Below are 22154 nucleotides of genomic sequence, written 5' to 3'. Positions count from 1 at the left end.
ATTACAATTTAAATGATGAATAAGGTGTTTATAAATTATATTACAATGAAATAACTAAATCATGATAATAATTTTTTTTTATTCTTTTGTCATGCTTTGGAAAGTTAAACTTGGAAAAATTTATAATTGGTTGATATAAAAAAAATCTCTAATGAATAAAATAAGTAGATGTATTGTTTTTTTGGATATAAAAATATATAATACCTATTGTATAGTTATGAAGATTACAAAATTTAATTTAATGATGGGTAAAAATAGCAATTATAGGTATGAATGTAGTAATTGGTATTTTAAAAAGGTATTAACTAATCGATAGTGTGGCTAAATGTATATAGCAACCGACAAAACCAAGATAGCATATTATCAGTGGATAGCATATCCAAACCCTTGGAGTATTTACCAAGCAGTACATTATCAATGTGCAGAATGGAAAATGCTCTAGTAAAAAATGAAATAAGATGTCACTGCAATTTTGCATTCGTTAATATACTGGTTGATATAAGAAATAAAACTTTATATAAAAAAGCATGACAAATGTTTGTTGAAAATTAAAGAAACCATAAGCAAATGTAAAGTTGTTCATATATAGCAAAATAGCAAATACAGATGTTGTTTGCTAAAGGTAGGGTGATGAATTGAAACCCAACATTTTGCGGTGCAGATGTACAAATCAAGCTGGTCGATATGCATTTTTGTATGAATACAATTATTTTTAAAAAAATAAATAATTAAATATGAGATAAAAACTAAAACATTTAGATCAAAATCAAACCATAGACACACCTTATATTATTTTAATTTTAAAAAATTAACATGATTGAAAATGAAACAAAAATTTCAAAATAATACTTATATGTCTAATTAATAAATTTTATTTAAAAATATAATTTTATAAGTTAGTAACAAAAATTAAGTGTATTATATTTTTAAATAAAATTTTAGATTTAATTAAAATATTTTTTTTATAAAGAATATTCTTTACATGTAGACAATCATTCTTAAATTGAATTAAATATGATTATTATAGACAACAAAATTTTCTTCTAAGTAATTAACACAATTACATTCATAGGACTCAAATTTAAAATCTCTAAGTTGGATTATCCTATGTCATATCAATTAATACATGCATTAAGTGATTAAAATTTATTACGTAACAAATTAATTTAAAAGCTTTCTTTTAAGTATTTAAGCCCACTATATTAATGCATTAATTTTTACAATTGAGTAAACAAATTAATTAATGAAATCTATTTCATTTAATTAGATATTTAAAATTTAAATCCTTAAAAATTAAACTATATAAAAATGTATCACATATTATAAATTATAATCTTATAAGTAATTACATTTAAAATAATTATATATTCATAGTGTTCAAATATCAGTGATCTAAACAAAAGAAATTATACATACTTAATTCAAGAAATAAAAAATATTTACTATTGTGTAAGTAAATTAATTAATGAAATTTATTTTATTTAGTTAGATATAAAGAATTTAAAACCTTAAAAATACAATTATATTAAGATGCTGGAATGAAAATATATCCCATATTATAATCTTATATGTGATTGGATTTAAAAAAATTATATATTCATAGTGTTTAAATATTAGTGGTCTTAACAAAGGAATTATACATATTCTAAATATTTAATTCCAGAAATAAAAAATATTTAATTAATAAAAACTTATTAACAAAAGTACATGATAGTTTAACTATATATATATATCAATATCTTAAATGATAATTTTATATATTTCACTTTAACATAGAAGAGAAAAGGAATTACACCCTTCTAAACAATATTCTATATTTGGACCATTGAGATACCGACTTTAGATCATTATTTTGAAGTTTTCTTCAAGTAAAATGAATACTCCTACACGCTTTTTCACGACTAGAAGTATGCTAAAAGAGCCCAACGCTAACTTTATATTGCAATAGCTTCGAAATAGTCAAAATTGAATCTTATATCATGTTGTCTTTGCCAAAATTTTGACTTCCTTATAGTTCAGTAACCCAAACCTCCATCCCTACCAACCATTTGATACCGTGCTTGAACAAAAAAAAAATCACTCTTCAAACCATTATCTCATTCAGACATCCCTATGTAAGCTCTGGAATTAAGAATCGAATCTGATAAAGGATATTGCAAACCTCCCCCTTCTAGTATTCATTTGCCAGGAAAACACCTGTACAAAAATATGTGTTTTTTCCCGCCAAATGAATATTATAAAAAGCACAAGCATAGCAACAATATACAATAAATATAGTCCCTAGCACCCACCCGCCTATAACACAATGCCAGATAATGATACCCCTCCATCTAAGAGCAAAAAATGGTTACATCCCATGCATATCTCAACCTCCTCCCAAAAAGCATTATAAGTATGTGCTTTTGCATTATAAGACATGTTTACTTTGACAATAGGGGTCCCAACTTGAGAATACTTGCATAGTACACTACTAAAAAAAGCATATTTTACGTCGTGTATTTAAGGTCGATCGTCACAAGACCGCCTTTGTTTAGGGGCAGTGTTATTTTTGTAAATATTGACAATATTTCAAAAACGGTTTTTTAACAAACCGTCTTTGAATGATATAAAACAAAAGCGGTTTTGGAAAGACCATTTTTAAATCTGTGTAATTTAAAATTTAAACGCTTGACTGTTCCTCTCCTCCATTTGCTCCTCTCCTCTTTCCAAATGTCTCCCTCATATTCCCAATGCTTCTTTCATCTTCCCTAGGTTTTGGAGAATACGCGTCCACCACCGAAACCATTCGCACTAGAGAAGACGCACACGCAATGTTCCCCTGAATGTGACGCACACGCAGTGTTCTCTCATATTCATGGTTGTTCAACTATACACTTTGCTTCCTTCTCACTTACTCCCCGATGACAACCACGATGTCATTTCATCACACCATAACCACAAAGATGACATCCACCACGCCTCAGCTTTAAACCCGCTCCCCGAGGTTCCCATGAACGAGTCCTCTTCCTCCCTCATCACCGCCGACGACACCGTCTTCCGCTACCTCTGCCCCGTCCGCAAGATCGGCAGCGTCATTAGCCGCGGCGGAGACATCGTCAAACAACTCCGCACCGACACCAAGGCCAAGATCCACATCGATGACGCACTCCTTGGTTGCGACAAGTGTGTCGCCACCATCCATAGTTCCTCTGAGGAGATCAACCATTTCGATGAGATCGACGATCTCGTCTCACTCGCGCAGGATGAGCTTTTTAGGGTTCACCAGCGCGTGATTGCGAAGGATGCACGTGAGGACGAGGACGAGGAGCATGTGACTGCGAAGCTTCTCGTGCCGTCCGATCAGATCGGATACGTCAATGCAAAAGGCGGCTAAACCGGCGCAAAGATTAAGATCCTTAAGGATGATCGCTTGCCTCCTTGCGTGTTAAGCACCAATGAAATTGTTCAAGTGAATTCATGAATTAATTAATGATTTGGTTAATTTTGGATCATAAAGTAAAAAAAGTTCAATGTTTTTGCTTATAATTGGAATTCGTTAAGCGAGATACTAAGAAATCATATGCGGGTCCTATTTTTGAAAGGGCCTGGTTTTAGAGCTGGGACTGGCGTCTTCTCCATATTCAGCATATGTAGCACTATATCAGAAGCCTTGACTTGCTTGCCTTATTCCAACAGGTTTCGTTTAAGTTATTTACAATAATTGTGGCGTTGTTTATATATTATAATTGTGATTGGTGAAGTTGCCTTGTTGTTCTATGTTAATTCTTCCATTAAAAATATTGGGAATCTAGTAAAACTCTGCCTTATTCACTGTATAAATAGTATTATGCTATCCTCTCTGCTCCACATTAAGTGTATTTTTGTATATTAGTTTTATGTTAGTGACAAATGAACTTGATCTTTGTCAGGTAAACTCTTTGTCGTTCCTTCGGGGACTCATCCACGAGGACGACAATATAGATGTTGTATATCATGCATGCTTGGATTTCTCTCACCTTTTGGATGGCTCAGATGACCATATTCAAGCTATTATTGAACAAGGAGTTTGGCCAATACTTGTTGAGCTATGTTACTCTGCTCTTTCAAGCTTACTGTTGGACAAGTGGCCTCAGAAATTTTAAGAAGGGGGGGTTGAATTAAGATTTTGTTGACTATTCCTAATTGAAAATTTCCCTTACTTAAATATTCCCTAGATTCAATTATTTCTTTAATTATAAGTTACTCGAATAATAAATAAGGAGAAGTAACATTAAAGAAATATAAACACAACAAAAAGTAAAAGAGATTAAGGGAAGAGAGAATGCAAAATCGAATTTATATTGGTTCGGTCACAACCAGTGCCTACGTCCAGTCCCCGAGCAACCCGCTTAAGATTTCCACTATCCTTGTAAAATCATTTACAAGCAATGAACCACAAAGGACTTCCCTCCTTTGTGTTCAATGATTACAACCAAGAAGTTATTCCCACTTCTTGCAATGAACCCCTAGGAACGTTGGTCCCTTGTGTCCAGTGATAACAACCAAGAAGTTATACCCACTTCTTGCAATGAACCCAAAAGACGTTGCTCTTTTGTGTCCAGTGATCAACCAAGAAGCAAATCCTGCTTCTTGCAATGAACCCAAGGAACGTTGGTCCCTTGTGTTCAGTGTTTGCAACCAAGAAGACCTTCTCTTGAAAACAGTCACCAAGAGTAGGTCTCTTGAAAAGCTTTTTGTAAGAATGGAGGAGAGGAAGAAAATAGAATAGCACAAGTTTTTGCCCAATGTATTTTTCTTGACAAAGCAAGTGTTGAACAAAAAATCTTAGAAAGATGTTGAGAATATCTCGTATTGAAATTCGTGACATGGTCACATATTTATAGTAGAACCATGTTAAAAGTTGTGACTCTTGGCAAATTTTCAAAACTAGTCACTTTAAAAGTTGTGACTCTTGACAATTTTTCAAAACCAGTCACTAGTAATCGATTACCATTATAGTGTAGTTGATTACACATCAACTGTTGAAACTCTTCATGTTTAGATTTGAAAACACCAATGTTTAGAAATACTGGTAATCGATTACACAAGTTTGAAAATGTTTCATTACAAATTGTGACTCTTGAAATTTGAAATTCAACGTTCAAAAACATTGGTAATCGATTACATGCCCATGGTAATCGATTACTACTTTGTAAAACAGTTATAAAACAATTTTGGGCTTCTAGTAATCGATTACTGCCTTATGGTAATCGATTATCAGAGAGTAAAAATTCTGGTAAAAGATTTTTCTTTAAAAAATTATTTTGGGAAAATTGTGTTATTCAATCTTTTCTTTGAAAAATTCTTTTTATACTTATCTTGATGCTTTTCTTGAGGTTCTTGCATATCTTGAGTCTTCTCTTGAATCTTTACTTGAATCTTGATTCTTGATTGAATGACTCTTTGATTCTTGAAACTTGCTTGAATCTTGATTCTTGACTTGAGTCTTTGGCATCATTAAAATAAGCTTGGAAACTTTGCTTCCACACTTACATTAACCTCTCATTGCATTTATATTTGGTTCCAGTACCTTATGTGTTTTTTAATTTTTTGTAACAATCATGTGTGACTTCATGATGTTCCTGTACTTTTTTAATTTTTGTTACTCTGCTCTTTCAACTCTTTTTCCCATTCTTTATTTCAAGTAGTTGCATGATATTGATGAGTTATAATTGGTTTGAAGTGATTTATTCAAGAAAAGGTATTGTTTAATTTATTCTCAAGGTGCTTGAGAATGTACTGTCTGGCCATTTAAATTACCAGAATGCGATAGACATTAGACATCTGTTTTCAAATATGCCAATATTTATTTATATAAAATTAATAATTCAAAAAATTGTCTTATCACAATTGTTATTATGATTATTGCTACAGGCTTCCTTTGATGCCAATGTTATTCCTCCTCATGTTCAAATTCTTCAACATGCTGAGTTTGACATCAGGAAGGAGGCTGCCTGGGTCATCTACTACTATGTGACTTCTAGAGGATCTAGGACCATATAAGGTACAATATTTTCCTTTTTCATGATTTTTCCCCATTCTGATACTCAAAGGTATAGCATGCAGTCTATGTATGTATATGTTGTTTATTGGATTTATCTTATTACATACACAGGTATTTGTTTAAGTGTTTTAGAGAGTGTATAAATTTTTGTATTCTCAGGTTGTTTTGAACTTCTTTAGGATAACTTATAAATATACCTCTCTTGTATTCTCTCTTTGATTATAAGTAGAGTAGTTTTAAATATACTTAGTTATTCAATATAAATATATTTTATATTCACAAGTTGTTAGAGGACTAATGTATTCTTTTACTTCAATTTGATTACTATTTTTTTATTAATTACTATTTTGCAAAGAACTCTGACACAGAGAATTGTGGCTCTTAAAATTCTTGATAAGGAGAAGGTGCTAAAGCACAAGATGACTGAGCAGGTTGAATACTTGAGTAACTTGGGATCTTACTCTGCCCCTTAATCTTATTACTTTAATTTTAGAAAGCATAAATTTTTGTAACACAATAGCTTCACATTTTCCAAAACCAGTCAAAGCCTAGTTTTTCTGAACTAATCTTTTAACAATTAGCTTGTTTTTTTTTTATAAATGTGTGTTAAATACGTATTTCTTTACAGAGTTATTTCATTACTTTAACTCACCATTCTCAGTTCATCTGGTAATTAATTTGCTGATGGTGCTGTTTTGTGTGCTTGTCATCTAGCATTTGTACTAGTGCATACTATCCAACTAAACAGAAATTTTTGAAGGAAGTATATCTGCTAATAGAAATAAAATTGATTCTCAGCACAGTTTACTTTGTTGCCTAATTGTTTCTGATTTTGTAACATCTTTTTTGCAGGTCATAGGAAGCAAGACAAAAATATATATTGTTGCCAGTAAATAACTTAAAATAGTAATTACTTATGTTGCCAGTAATCACTTAAAATAGTAATATAACATAACTGAGTCATTTTAGACAAATAACAAATAACAGAAAATAAAAACAACTGAAGCTAAGTTAAGATGAATGGGTTGGCCCTCTATGACTAAAAGGGTATTTATGTTGTTTCTTAATTACTGTGTGTTATTTTCTTCTACAGTTACTATGGGAAGAAAAGTATGGTGTAAATGTAATTGACATAAATATGGTAAACCTTTGTGTATTTCGGTTGATGTTATGAAACAGGCAAAGGCAATTGCAAAGGAGATCCAAGGGAGAAGTTGTGTAATGCTATAGAAGATCTTCACATGGACTCTTTTGGTTGTTGGAAGCAGGGGTTTAGGTCCCATTAAAAGGTACCATTATTTACCATTTTCCAAGCACCCTCTATTATACTCTTGCATCATATTATCCAAATTTCATTTTCCTATTAAACTTTTAAACTACTTACTCTTTTAATTATTTCTTAAAAGATGTAGTACAAAAATTATAATTACAATTACTCAAAACATTTTTGTTACAATTAATGTTTCACCAGATTAATATGTGGAATTATTTTAGATGCTTAATATGGTTGATGTGATTCTAAAAGAGAATTTAAACACTTGTTTCTTCTAGGGTGTTGTTAGGCAGTGTAAGCAATAATGTGATGACAAATGCTTCTTGCCCCATCACAATGGTTAAGGCAAAACAATCTTCCAATTTCCGTCATTAAATTCGATTTGTGAATAATTAGTATGCACCTATCTATATGAAGAAAATCTAGAAGTTTGTTTGTAGGCGCACGTGTGTGGGGAAATGAACATGGCTGTCAAGAAACCAAAACACTGTGGTACTATTCAATAATTGTGTTTTTGGTCATGTATATAGGATCGACAATTTTTATTATTTCTTTGTGTACATCTCTAATAATGACAATTAGGTATGTCATATGTCCATTAAATAAACTTTATTTAAAATTTTGGATTGATTTGATTACAATAGAATATATTAGAATTCATCACCTGAATGTATCTTTTTTCTCTTAGAGAATTATCCTTTCTAAGTCGGTTTAGGTAAGAAACGTCTTAGAAAGTATAATTTTTAAGACGGTTCTTAGATAAGACCGTCTTAGAAAAGATACTTTCTAAGGCGGATCCTAGTTACAATCGTCTTAGAAATGATACTTTTTTATGACGGTTCTGATATGGGATCGTCTTAGAAAGTATTTTTTCTAAGACGATTATTTGGTAATGACCGTCTTAGAAAGTATCATTTCTAAAACTTTCTAAGACGATCATAGCTAAGAACCGTATTAGAAAATGTGCTTTCTAAGACGGTTGCTAGTAACAATCGTTTTAAAAAATTTGATGATTTTACGACGATTGTTTTTTAATCGTTATTAAAAGTTTTGACTTTCAATGACATCACCTATAAATTCGGTTCATAACCGTCGTTAAATGCCTCAATTAACCGTCATTAAAGGGCTTTTTTTGCAGTAGTGGTAATTGATAAATTAATACAAAAATGAGTAGAAAAATGTAAGAAATTAGAAGGCAAAAAATACAAATCATAGCAAGAAATTTGCAAAGTTTGCATCATTGGCATCTCGTATGGCAACAAAAAAATCTTCACATGTCACAACTTGGTCATCATGTCTCTTAAAATAAAGATTCATGCCCTGAAATTCAAGGAGTTTGTTAGATTTGAATCCTAAATTAAGCAGAAATGAAAAAAGCAGGCTCAAGTCTAAAGAATAAATTTATTAAACTGAACCAATGAAACATAATGATAGAGTTTATGCATAAAAAGCATGAAACAAATAAAAAAATATTGTTCTATTTTCCTAAAATCAGAAGGCGTGAGTTCAATACTATAGGCAAAACATGAAGTCAAATACAAGTAAAACAATATTTTCCCGCGCCAGAAACTTCCTTGCTAACTTAGAGCGGAAGTCGTCCATTATGGTGGAAATGTAGGTAAGGCAGCACAACACAGCACCGATGTTCAAACTTACCTAAAATATAAATCATGAAAACCATCTTAACCTTTCCAATTCCAACCAAATGGAAACACCACAATATATAAATAACAAAGAAGAAGAAAATTACATTCATAGACATATGCACGGGTTGCTCTGCTTTATTTTGCAATTTTAAAAATATTTTTTGAATTTTAATTTTGTTTTATTTAAGGAATCTTTTAATAATTTAAAATAGCTTAAGCTTTATAATTGTATAGATATTGAATTTATGTAAAAAAGAATTGAAAATAGTTTTAAAAATGTGAATATTTAATCTCATTCACTTAGAATTTAATTAATGAATAAGATGTTTATAAATTATATTATAATTAAATAACAAAATTATGAAAATAAATTAATTTTTTTGGATGACATTTTTTTATAAGTTAAACTGGAAATAACAAAACTTTAACGAATAAAATAAGATGTATTGTTGTGTTTGATATAAAAATATATAATACATATTGTATAATTATGTATATTATAAAATTTTATTTAATAATTGACTAAAACACAATCATAGGTATGAATGTAGTTATCGCCTTTTTAAAAAGGTATTTACTAATTAATAGTTACTATTGATAAATATCATTATAAGTGTAGATATATAAAACATTTATTTATAATAGTGCGTGTTATTTTGCATTCGATATTATAGTACTTGATATAAGAAGTAAAAGTTGATATAAAAAACATGTAAAATGTTTGTTGAAATTTAAAGAAACCATAAGCTAATGGAAAGTTGTTCAACACTTTGCCCACGATGCAACACAACACTTTGCCCACGATGTTTAATTAGAGTCGGTATCGCCCCAATGCAGCTCTTTTCTGATAACCAATTCCCATATTCTTTTATTAGCCCTGAAGTAAATTGAATCAGTTGGCAACCACAATTATACTTGTTTTTTTTTTCTTTTTTCTGATGAAGACAATATGATTTGATTGTATAGGTTAATAAGCTCACTCTGTCATTATGGAATGTAGTGACAAATTGATATGTGATTGCAGTTCCCATTAATTTAGGTGGTACCTGTATGACAATAATGTATGATGGCAGAGCGTACTGAGTAAATATAACTGCACAAATTTATCTGAATTGAATGTATCGCTTAAAAGAAAAAGAAGATATGTAGCATACGAATAGCATAGTCAAGCATAATGTAATTTTTTTTTTTGTAATATTTCAAAATTTTGATTTTGTTCTCATTAAAATAATGTGTCAACAATATAGGATAGCTGAGGAGAAAGAGTTTTTTATTTTATTCTCTCACTCAAAGCAATCAAATCTACACTTTTTTGTGATTAGATGTTTTGTTTTCAAGTCCCAAATCTTTATAATAATAAAAAATACCAGAGAAAGTTTTTTATTTTTCTCTCTCTAAAAGCAGTAAAATCTACATATTTTCTCTTGTGCCCATGACAATCACGTGTTTCATCTATCTCAGCTTGATCAATTTCTTTTTCTTCTCCTTCAATATTGATAAAGTTATGACCTTCATTATGATCATCTACACTTGTTGCATCTGGATGCCTTGCAGGTTTTAAATTTTTCTTTATGACCCGCGGTCTCTTGATTTTCTCACATCTGCTCATCATATATGGCTTTTCAACTTCACTATCTTTTCACCTTCCGCATGCATTAATTCACACACATACCTCTTTACTTACATTGCACACTTTCAATAAACCTGACTTTGCAACTTCCCATACTATGAATCATGACTTAAGCTTCACATTTTCCTGTACTTTGAATCATGACTTAAGCTTCACATTGTACAAACAGTCACATCCCACTACACAATGAATGTTGAAGCCTTCTTGAGCCACTCAAACAGTCATGACTTACCACGCATTGGAAACGTAACTCATCATCATTCCAATAAACCTGACTTTGCAACTTCCCGTACTATGAATCCTAACTTAAGCTTCACATTTTCCCATATTCTAAATCATGACTTAAGCTTCACATTGTACAAACAGTCACATCCCACTACACAATGAATGTTGAAGCCTTCTCGAGCCACTCAAACAGCCATCACTTACCATGCATTGGAAACACAACTCATCATCATTTCAATACCTGCTTCCTCAATCCTTCTCGCCAGGCAAAAAATCCACTTTTCAGACTTGAGTTCATTTGCAGTAATCAACACACTGACCATTATCGCCATTATCCCCATGAGTTCGTAATCCTCCACTGAAAACAAAAACTCCTTCAATTTTTATTTTACATACACCCAAACAAAAAAGAAAAAAAATAGAGAAAAGGATAGAGAAGCTCATCTCCATGATGTAGGAGGATCCTTCTGCAAATCCTTGAGCTCTTTCAAGATGTGTTTCGAAGCCATACCTAAGCTTTAAAGAAAAAAAAAACAAAATCTAAAAAATGAATGAAAATCAAATAAAAATTATCATAAAAGAGCATATTTTGAATTAATTAATTGTTACAACATAATCTAATACAAAACTCATGTCTGAATCTAAAAAATGAAATCTAGATTTAAGATAAAAAAAATGTCCATTTTGGACATTTCCACAAAAATAGGAAAAAGGATCGAGAAGCTTATATGCATGACGTAAAAGGATCCTCCTGTAGATCGTTGAGCTCTTTCAAGATGTATTTGGAAGCCATACCTAAGCTTCAAAGAAAAAAAAACAAAATCTGAAAACGGCATATTTTATCTATAGACTAAAGGGAGGTATGAAAAGTAAAAGAAAGCAACCAAAGCAATTATGGCAATCTAATTCAATAACGGAAGCTAGCAAAAGTAAAATAGTTATCGTATTCCTATTACAACAGATTAAGAGCTAAGTCTTTTCAACCAAACTTAAGAAGAACCCTATGTTCTAAATCATAACTAAAGTATACATATAAAAAGTATAAAAGGCTTATGTATATACAAAAAGTGTAGAAGAATAACACCTTGTGTTTCCCATTGATATCAACTTTCACTTTTCCCTCTTTTGAAGTTTCAACAACAACAATAACATAAGGGACCCGAAGAGCTTCATTTCTGAAAACACACAATCATGTATGCCCAGAATATTCATTTTTCAAGTGTATGCATGAACCATCATGACAAATATTACTAATTTGTAGTTTATAATCAGTGGCACACATGGTCAAAGAAAGTGAAAAAAAATAATCTGAAATTGAATAGCAATCCTAATCCATAAACTAAGAAGCACATTGAATGTCAAAGCAAGAGGACCAAACAGTATTTGCATACAACAACTTACAATGTAAAGTGAGAGCATAGAGGTAAAAATTGTAATATAAATAAAAACGTCATTTTTTTGCCCCACTTAGACCCTAATATAAACAAATAAAAAACCATTAATAAATGAGAACAAAAAAGGGACCACAACTCAGAATGCAACCAAGAAAATATAATTATTTTTTAAAAAAAAAGAGAGAGAGATAAATAAAAAAGTGTTACCAAAGTGCTTTCAAAAAGATGACCTTCAGTTTTTGCCACCTGCCAGTAGAGTTGTCAAAAACCACCACTTTTTTGAAGTTAAACCTGAATTCTAAAAGTGAAGGTACACACCATAAAAAAAAGTGATTGTGAGTCATTCCTTGGACCTTCCCTTTAGCAATTACCTACAATTTACAATTATTTTTAGAGAGAAAGAGGAATGTAGCTATAAGTGTCAAATGAATACTCATGAATCATTATAATGGCACTTAAATACTCAATATTTAATAAAGAAGAAAGAATCTAATTTTCACCTCAGCAAAATTCCTTTGAGCAGCAAAACCAACAAAGAAACAACTCTTGGTTGAAGCCTGTGAAGAAAAAATCAGTTCAAACTTTCAATTATAGTTATCAACCTCATATAGTGAAACGTAGTAACCAACTCTAAAAACGCTACAGTGAGATAGCAGGCTGCAGGATGACCGTTATTTTAAATGGTATATAACCCAAACTAAATGGTATAAAGTATAAACAATTGTGTTCCAGGGGTACAAAAATGGAATTTTGAAGGTTATATCATGGTAGTGCCAATATAGCTTTTGAAAAGCCACAATGGCTGCTATTTGAATCCCATAGCGGTCTAGGACTGTTCTGCTCAACCAAGGCGTGCTATTGACTACTAAACACGCAGATGAATGAGAACCAAAACCACCGAAGGGTAGGTTAGAACAATCACTTTAAACATATCATTATTATGCTTACTCTCAATATGGATAGTGTTCATTTAACTTTTGTATTCATACTGTTGGCCAATCCAAAACCTTTCCCTTGATCTACCTACATGACTTTCAACTTTGCTATTAGAAAACTCAGTTCAATTACCATTGACAAAATTCTAGAAGCATGAAACATAACACAAAAGACTTGCATTTCCATCAATGAATCACATGTTGTAAAATTGGTGATGTGTTGCTGAATAACAAAAGAAGTTCACCATTTCATCCTAGTCTTGAATTTTTTAATTAGGAATACTTGGATAGAGAAAAAATGTGAACGAAAGAGAGTCAATAGTAAAAACTATATTGCATCAAAATGTTAATGATTTCCTTCCATTTCTTCCCGTTTTGACTCCCACCAAAAGTCTCAAAATGTAATGTTAGAAAGAAACAAATACATACCATGCATTAGCTCATATATGAGAAGATTGTAGTGTGGTGCAGTGTAATATCCATGAAGTGTCACAATGTTGTGGTGCTTTATGTTTGCCATTGCTTCCAACTCTCTCTCAAAACCTTTATCTCTCTCTGCAGTTCTGCGATTTAGTCTTTTTATTGCCAAGGTCGTGGAGTCATCTAGTTTTAGTTCATAAACCACACCATAACCACCTGATCCAATGATGTCCTTACTGTTCAGTTTTTGTGTCTTCAAACAAAAGGATTTAATCTTTAAAGACATTGCAAATCATTCATACACTAAAAACTTGCATCACCTGAATCAAAGAATACAAAATAAAACTAACAGTGAACATAAAAAAACACACAACGAAAAAAAAAAACAGAAAAAAATGACCAAAACCGTGGAAAATACCTTCAAGAGGGTAGATTTTCCACACCCATTGAAGCATCCAAAACTGCCCACAAGGAATGTGAATCGAACAATCCTTAAAGAACCGGTACATGCTGTGTTTGCCTTTTTCCACTGAAAAATTCAAAACAATCAGAATCTAAAGCTTGGAGAAAATGCCAACTAAAAAGTGAAATGAAGGAAGAAACAAAAAGATAAGAGATAAAAGAAAAAGAGGAAACGATTGAGGAAGAGAAAGAGAAAGATGAAGAAAGAAAAGATTCAAGAAGAGAAAGAGAAAGATGGAGAAAGAAGAGTGAACAATAAATAGGGGCTGTGGAAATATCATAAATGCCCCCGTTTATACTACGTGTCAATGCTGAAGACAGGGGCAAATTCGACTACTTCTAGAGTGAAAAAGACAATAAAACCAATAAATGTGTAATATGTCAACAAAGTAGCCAGGGCAAAAAAGGATTTTTGCTAGACTATTCTTTTCATATAGATATATTAGATAGATACATCCTGCCTGCAGAGGTCATTTGCAAGTTCTTGTGGCAGCATATAGCCAACATATTTCAAAATTATGACGTACAAAAGTTTTGTTTAAAGTTTAATTGAAGGAACATTGAGCATGAAATAAATATGCGTGTGATTGTTTGAGGTTAATCATAGATTTGTGTGATTGTTTCATGTTAATCATGAATTTGAATTTTAAATATGTAGTTATATTAAATATTCACATAAAAATATTTATCATTCCTAATAGTTTTACCCAGCTCAAAATTATCTTAAAAGAATATAAAAAAAAGTTATAGGCACACTAATTATAATTAAAGTAATTGAAGACATAATTTATACAAATTAAAATAACTTTGAATAGGTTAAATAAATATCCTCCCTGACCATAAGAACATGTAAATTAGCGAGAGCAGAGGCACATCTTCAAATAATAATACGTTTTTTTTAATCAATGTTCAAAATACATTTACATTATTGTTGTATATGATTGTGTTTGTTTCAAGGCATCGTACATCATTTTCAGGAATGTGAATATAAAAAAACATCACATTTTTATGCTTATTACAAGTTTTAAAAATATATTAATTTCCATGTATTCTTGATTTCCATAGGAGTGAAAATTACTTCCTATACTAACTACTCATTCCCACTATATTTTTTCCCATTTCTTCTTTTATTTATTTTTTAATTAAATAATTTTATAAAATTATTAAATATCAATCAAACATGTTTATCGGAATAACATTCTCAAACATAGTATTGCAAGGAATGTAATATGAAACGCTGAAACAAACATCTCCTATACTTAAAAAATTTATTTTCTTTTTTCCAGATACAAAATATTACATTTTAATCACTTTTAATAAAAATAAACCTTAAAATAGTAAGCAACGTAACTATAAAATAACACAATATTATTTTCATAAAAATGTAACATTTTAAAATAAAGTATTATATCTTAAAAGGATTAACTAAGTTTTTAGTATCTAAATAAAATTGACTAGTTAAGATTTTTCAATTTTTTCTCATTAAATTTTTTAGTTCTTAAACAAAAAATTAATTGATCAAAGTGTTTAAACTTTTTAAAAGTTGGATTGTTAATTTCTGAAATCTCATTAAATAAATAAAATAAAGAGATTTAAACTTTGTTCAGGAACTAAAGATTGAATTTTATAAAAATTTAGTAACCTTGAACGGTTATTCAGAGACTAAAAATTAAATTTAAAAAAAACTTAGGAAGTAAAAACTTAGTTAATTCATCTTTTAAAAAATTTATTTAACCTTTAAGAAAATGGTTACTTAGGCTTACAACATTTGGTAAAACTTAAGTCAAATTGTATATATTTTTACTTTTAAAATTTCACAATGCAAATTTAACAAAAGGTATTTAATTTTATACAACATCCTCACATCATTTAATAAAACAAAGATACGCATACCATTTATTGGCCACATGATCACTCTAGAAAGTTATATATATATGCATTTTTGTTTTAATCTTGATGATCATTCAAATAAAATCTAATGATTTAAGTTTATGATTGATTACACTTGTTCTCTCTCATCTTGACAAAACTACTGGCTAAAAGATCAATAATAAAATGATTTAATTTTACTAAAAACTAACTATGTGAAATCACATTAAAAGTCATGATAAAAATATAATAATAATATTTTTTAAAGATACTTTATTTTTAATTCTTTAATCAATTTTCATGTCATTTTGTAACAATTTCCAACCCGAATGGAAGTTCCAAGCTAGCCTTTTTTTCTTTCTACTCGGTTTAGTTCCCCTCCATTTTATCAACTATTCATCATTCATGTGACTTACTGTTCATTGACTACTTTATTATAAAAAATAAAAAAGGAAATGTGTTTGAGCCTTTGAGGTTTCATTTATTATGTATCTCCTTGTTTCACATTGGTGCCTCGATGCCGTTGGTCTTTGATTGTCAGCTACAATAAATAAAGCCCCTACTCACTTCCAAGGTTCACACTTCAAAATGCGTCCTCTCTCTATATATATTCCTTGTTTTACTCACTCTTATTACATTATTCTAAGCACCCGTTATTTATTTTTCTATCTTCTTTAATAGTAAGATAAAATTTCATCCATCGATACCAAAGAAGATGACCAAGGTCACTGCCATATTCCTCACCCTTACTCAGCTCCATGCTCGTCCATGCCATGTCCATACGCCCTGAACCAGCTTTTCACCAAGAATCCTTAGCCAAACCGCACCAACAGGTTGGTTTGTCGAATTTTAATGCTCTATATTCATTTTTATATAAACAAATACTAAGGGTTAAGGAGGTGAAGAGGAAAAAGGTTTTATTAAGATGTGTAAAAATATGTTCTCCTTTAATTTTTAAATGTTTTCATACAATATTTTTAATAAAATTCTTCTAATCTTAATTTTTTAATCAGTGTCGTAAAGATAGCAAGACCCTTTTATATATAATTGATGGGGGGCTATGTTTATGGTATATTAGTATAGTTTTGATATTTTTAGAGTGCTGAGGCGGTTGATGAGAGCTGTGAAGGCGTTGGAGAGGATGAATGCTTGATGAGGAGAACACGTGCCGCTCACGTTGACTATATTTATACTCAAAAGCATAATAATCCTTGAAATATATGAAATTACTCTCCTAGTACTAGTACTGTATATAGCATCCACAATTCCACTTATATATGGCTGATTGTTTTCTTTTTGTGCTATGTTTGATTGTTTTTATACATTAGGAGTTGGTAACTGTCTCATTTGTTTGGAGTTGAGAATTTGTATTTTACTTTTCTCTTTTGCTCATATCCATATTGATGAAGAGTTAACGTAATGATTATGTGTATGATTATCTGACACTGTTAATCAATAAAAATTATCATATGATATTTAAAATAAATTAACTTATTATATATAATAATTTATGATTGAATAATAATGTAAAATTATTTTATATTATTATTACATGATTATTTTAAGTATGAAAATGAAATCGCATGCAAATATTTGTCCCAATTAATCTTTCCTCATGTATGAAAATGAAATTTCATGGAAATATATGCCTAGTTGATAAAGTACAAGTGGTCGGTAATCATTAAGAGCCTCTTCCTTCTTTTGACATTAATCTATGACTGTCTGGATCTTTTCATATTTTGGTTCACTTGAGGAATCGATCTCATGGACTAGATGGCATAACATATAAACCCACAACGTCATCTTATATATGTGTAACATAAATAATTAGAAAAGCAATTACAAATACTATATAACTCACGCTTGCAACTCAAATGGCCTCATCATATCAAAGCCGTAAAATGAAGCTACTTTCATGTTATCTTTGGGATGAATACAATCTCGAATCTTGTAACTTTAACAAAAATAGGATTAAGGAAGAGATTCATTAATTAAGTCGCATAAAAGTACTAAGGATTTAATGTTACTTTGGCAATTTAATTTTGTATGACAACTGAAGTTAAAGAGAAAACACAAAGTACTACTCCTACGTGATAGTAATTGCTTTGCTTATAGGTAACTGTAACCTCTGGATTTAATGCATGCTATCTCTCTCTCTGGAGAACTCAGTATTAAATGTAATCAACCAGACAACCACTTAAGTGGCTTCTTTAGTTTTGGGAGTTCATTTAAATCCTCTCTATCCAACATGTGAATGAAAGGGCCTGGAAGAAATAAGAGGCTATAAAAAGATGCGTAACATATTTGCTGTTTGTGTAGCTGTAAGCATTCACAATCATGCACATTGTTTGGATTAGATTGTTTTCAACTAAAAATGAATTTGAATTCAGTATAATCTAAATCATGTACTCCCTCCCTCCAATTAGGGTTGGGAATAGGCTAGGCCGGCCTACAGGAGTCTACGACCTGGCCTACATAAAGTCTGGTCTGGCCTGACCTATTTAATTAAAAGGTTAGGCTCAGGCTTTTTTAAAAGCTTATTAAATTAAATAGACTAGGCTTAGGCTTATTAAAAAGTCTTATAAACCTGATAGGCCGGCCTATATATATATACTTATATTATTTTTTAAAAAACTAGTAGATTCCATTCCTATAATTAAGTAAAATTTTAATTACAAGGTGTGAGTCAGGTGTTCCTTTCTATTTCTCATTATTTTTATTAGCTTTCCTATTTCTATTAACAGTTCCTTTTTCTCTTCTTATTAGGTTTCTTTTTTTCTTTTATTACGTTCCTGTATTCTAGAGCAAATAAAATTCATATCCTATCATATCCTATTAAATTGCTATACAAAAATCATATCCTATCATATCCTATTACATTCCTATACAAAAATCATATCCTTTTTCTATCAGATTTTTTTTTTACTTTCCTATTACGTTCCTAACCAAACAAAAATCATATCCTATCATATCCTATTACGTTCCTATACAAAAATCATATTATATCATATCCTATTAAGTTCCTATGCAAAAATCATATTTTTTTTCTACCAGGTTTCCTTTTTTTTTTTACAAAAATCATATCCTTTTCACTTCAAGCTTTTTGATAGAGGTAATTAACATTCTGTATTTAGTCTATTGTAGAAGGTGTGTTATTTATTTATTTTTTGACAAAAACAACTAGGAATATTAAAGATTTAATGTGAAGAAGACTTTTAAATAGGCTACCAGGCCAGGCTAGGCTTTTAAAAAGGCCAGGCCGAACCAAAATAAAAGTCTTTGATAGGCTATAGGTCAGACTCAGACCTCAAAAATTAATCGTAGGCTAGACTCAGGCCTTTTAAAGCCTGGTCTGGCCTATTCCCACCCCTACCTCCAATTATAATGAGACGGAGATAGTATAAGTTATACACATAACATTTTATTTTAGAAAAATTTCATCCACGTGCACTTATAATATTTATGATTTTATCAAATAAATTTATATTTCCTATGGCACCTTTCTTTTAATTTAATTTAATTTTTTGAACATTTTTATAGTTTATTAGTTTGAATCATTTTGAAATATACGTAATTTGTATCTATTATTTTCCTTTATCAAATTACTTTTATGGTTTATAGTAAAATTTTCAATCAATGAAGAAATTATAAAGGAGATAAAATAGAATATATATAATCAAAGTTAAAAAATAAATTGCAAGAAACTAAAAGTAGAAATCTAATTTGTAAATTAAAAGTGTGGGTGTGTAATTAAGTTCTCTTTAATATTTGATATAATAAATTAGTAATTATTATATTATTATTTGTGCTTTCTTCATTATTTTCCACAAAAACAAAACAAATAAAAATCTCTTCATTCAAATCGTACACTTTATTTGAAATAGATTTAAATGTAGAATTAAAGTGGATACAATTTTTTAAAAAATTGATAAGACATATTCTTCGAATTTTTTTCCTCAAAATTTATCCAATATATATATTGTGTTCGAAGTAGGATGTTTGACATTGATCAAGTCTAAAATTGTTTTGCTCAAGATATGATTTTCAATATTGTTTTGAGATTTAAAGTGTACTAATGATGATTCTTTTCGATGCAGTCGAGATGTTATAAATAGAAAGTGTACTTGAAAAGACACTATGAAGCTCGAGCCAATAACTAATTTATTAGAGAGTAATTTGCATAATAAATTATTACATAACATTGTTAATATATATATTGTATTTATAAGAGCTTAGAGGAAATGATTATTTGGAATAGGGACCAAACCTATTAAGGATAATATTACCTTGTTCTAATGTAGTGATAAGATAACTTTGGTGTCTTTCACTTTTCCTAAAGCTATTGTAGTGTTCTTGCATCTAGATTGATGATGACTTTACATTTTTGTCGGATCTAATTGGGTTTAGAAAAACCCGCGAGTAAACATGTCACATTATTTTTTTTATAATTTTAATTTATTTATATATTTTAAATAAATTATTAATTATATTTTAATTCAAATAATATATAAAAATTGACTAAAACTATGTATTGACATTATTTTTTTATAAATAGAAATGAAGGTAGTAACATATTTATAGAATAAAATATTACAAATTCTTATAAAATACATGATATTATGATAAAAAAAATTCAAAATATTTAAATTTCTATAAATTACATTATCATCCATGTATTTCATATTTTTTAAAATGTAGTGTAAATTTTCATAGTCAATACCATAAAAATAGAAAAATAATGTGATAAAATTAGTATTAATTTATTCTTTTTTATCGCTTATAGTCTTTTTTTTAAAAATAATTTTTTTATGTGGGCAACAACAATTTTTTTAGGACAAAAATAAAAGTTATTAAATATATTCAAATAGAAACAAATTTTCATGGGAGCAATTGCTCCCATAGCTTTACATTTGAATCCGCCACTGAATACAATATAATTCCTTACTTGATTTTCTTATAATCTTTAATAAGAAAGTAGAGAAAAGATTATTTATTTTATCTACAAATACTTAGTAAACTATCAATTTTTCTATCCACAACAAATCTTATCAATGGATATATGTGAATGAGGTTTATATTTTTTTTATTTTTAGCAAAAATTACTTTTAGTTATTTATGTTTTCAAATTTCAATTATATTTAGTTTGGTTCCTTATATTTTAAAAACTTCAATTTAATCTTTTATATTTTTCAAGTGAGTTAAAATGAATTTTCTTCTGAAACAATAATCATTTTTTATTTTGGGACATAATTTTAAATCTATTTTTTACTAATTAAAGACGTAAAACTTATCTCATTTTCATGTATATAAAAACTATAAAACCTAACTAATGCTTAAATAAAAAATGATCGTAAACATGATAAAAATTAAATAAAAAATTGAATCCAACAAAAAAATAGAAAATAAAAAATATAGTATAAAATTCTATTTCAATTAATCATGAAATTAATTCTTCATGTTTTTCATTATATTTAGGACCCCTTTTGGTTTGAACATCAGTTCCATTTCAAATTTCTATGATGTAAGTAAATCTAATAAAATAAGTTTTATTTCTCAAACTAATAAAAAAAGTTTAAAATCATGTTAAAAAATTATCATTGTTTTAAAAGAATAAATTTGTCTCTCTTAAAAATATAAAATATTAAATTAAACTTGTAAAAAAATAAATAACCTAAACAATTATAATCGAAATTCTTAACAGCATTAGTTAGGCTTCTTAACAGCATTAGTTAGGTTAGTTATGGGGAAGTTAGTTAGGTTAGTTAACTTTCGGTTATAACAGCTTTACATTTCATGTATATAAACTTCCGCCATTGATGAATAAAGTAAGCGTTGCTGTTGATCATTTTCACTCGTTGTTTTAGTTTTCTCTCTCCATATGATACCACATTTCGTTAATATGGTATCAGAGCTCTTCTAACGGAGAGTTCTGTTGCGCATACGTATCTTCTTCCACTCTTCTCAATTATCCACTATGAATGAAGCATCAATCAATAACACAGAGAGTTATCTATACCTCCATCCAAGCGAGAACCCGACTATTGCCCTTGTTTCCCCAGTCTTAGACTCAACTAATTACCACTCATGGAGTAGATCCATGGTCACTGCGTTGAGTGCCAAGAACAAGGTGGAGTTCATAGATGGAAGCGCACCTGAATCGTTGAAGACGGATAGAATGTATGGAGCGTGGCGCCGGTGCAACAATATGGTTGTATCGTGGATAGTCCACTCAGTGGCTACCTCCATACGACAAAGTATACTCTGGATGGACAAAGCTG

At 29.8% G+C, this 22154-nt stretch overlaps 1 protein-coding gene and 1 pseudogene across 1 annotated transcript; one reads left to right on the top strand and one right to left on the bottom strand.

Moving 5' to 3' along the window:
* Positions 1-11236: 11236 nt before the first annotated feature.
* LOC102667725 (receptor-like serine/threonine-protein kinase At1g78530) lies at positions 11237-14503 on the bottom strand. Its single transcript, XM_006580738.1, has 4 exons — positions 14462-14503; positions 13964-14074; positions 13555-13798; positions 11237-11307 (listed from the first exon to the last, which is right to left on the bottom strand). The coding sequence occupies exons 1-4, from the start codon at positions 14501-14503 to the stop codon at positions 11237-11239; spliced, it is 468 nt and encodes a 155-aa protein (XP_006580801.1).
* A 1958-nt stretch (positions 14504-16461) lies between these two features.
* Positions 16462-17150, top strand: LOC100782810 (phytosulfokines-like; annotated as a pseudogene).
* The last annotated feature ends 5004 nt before the right edge of the window (positions 17151-22154 follow it).

This window comes from Glycine max, chromosome 5 (assembly GCF_000004515.6).
Source record: "Glycine max cultivar Williams 82 chromosome 5, Glycine_max_v4.0, whole genome shotgun sequence".
In the NCBI taxonomy this organism is placed as follows: domain Eukaryota; kingdom Viridiplantae; phylum Streptophyta; class Magnoliopsida; order Fabales; family Fabaceae; genus Glycine; species Glycine max.
This window is presented reverse-complemented; position numbering and strand designations above follow the sequence as displayed.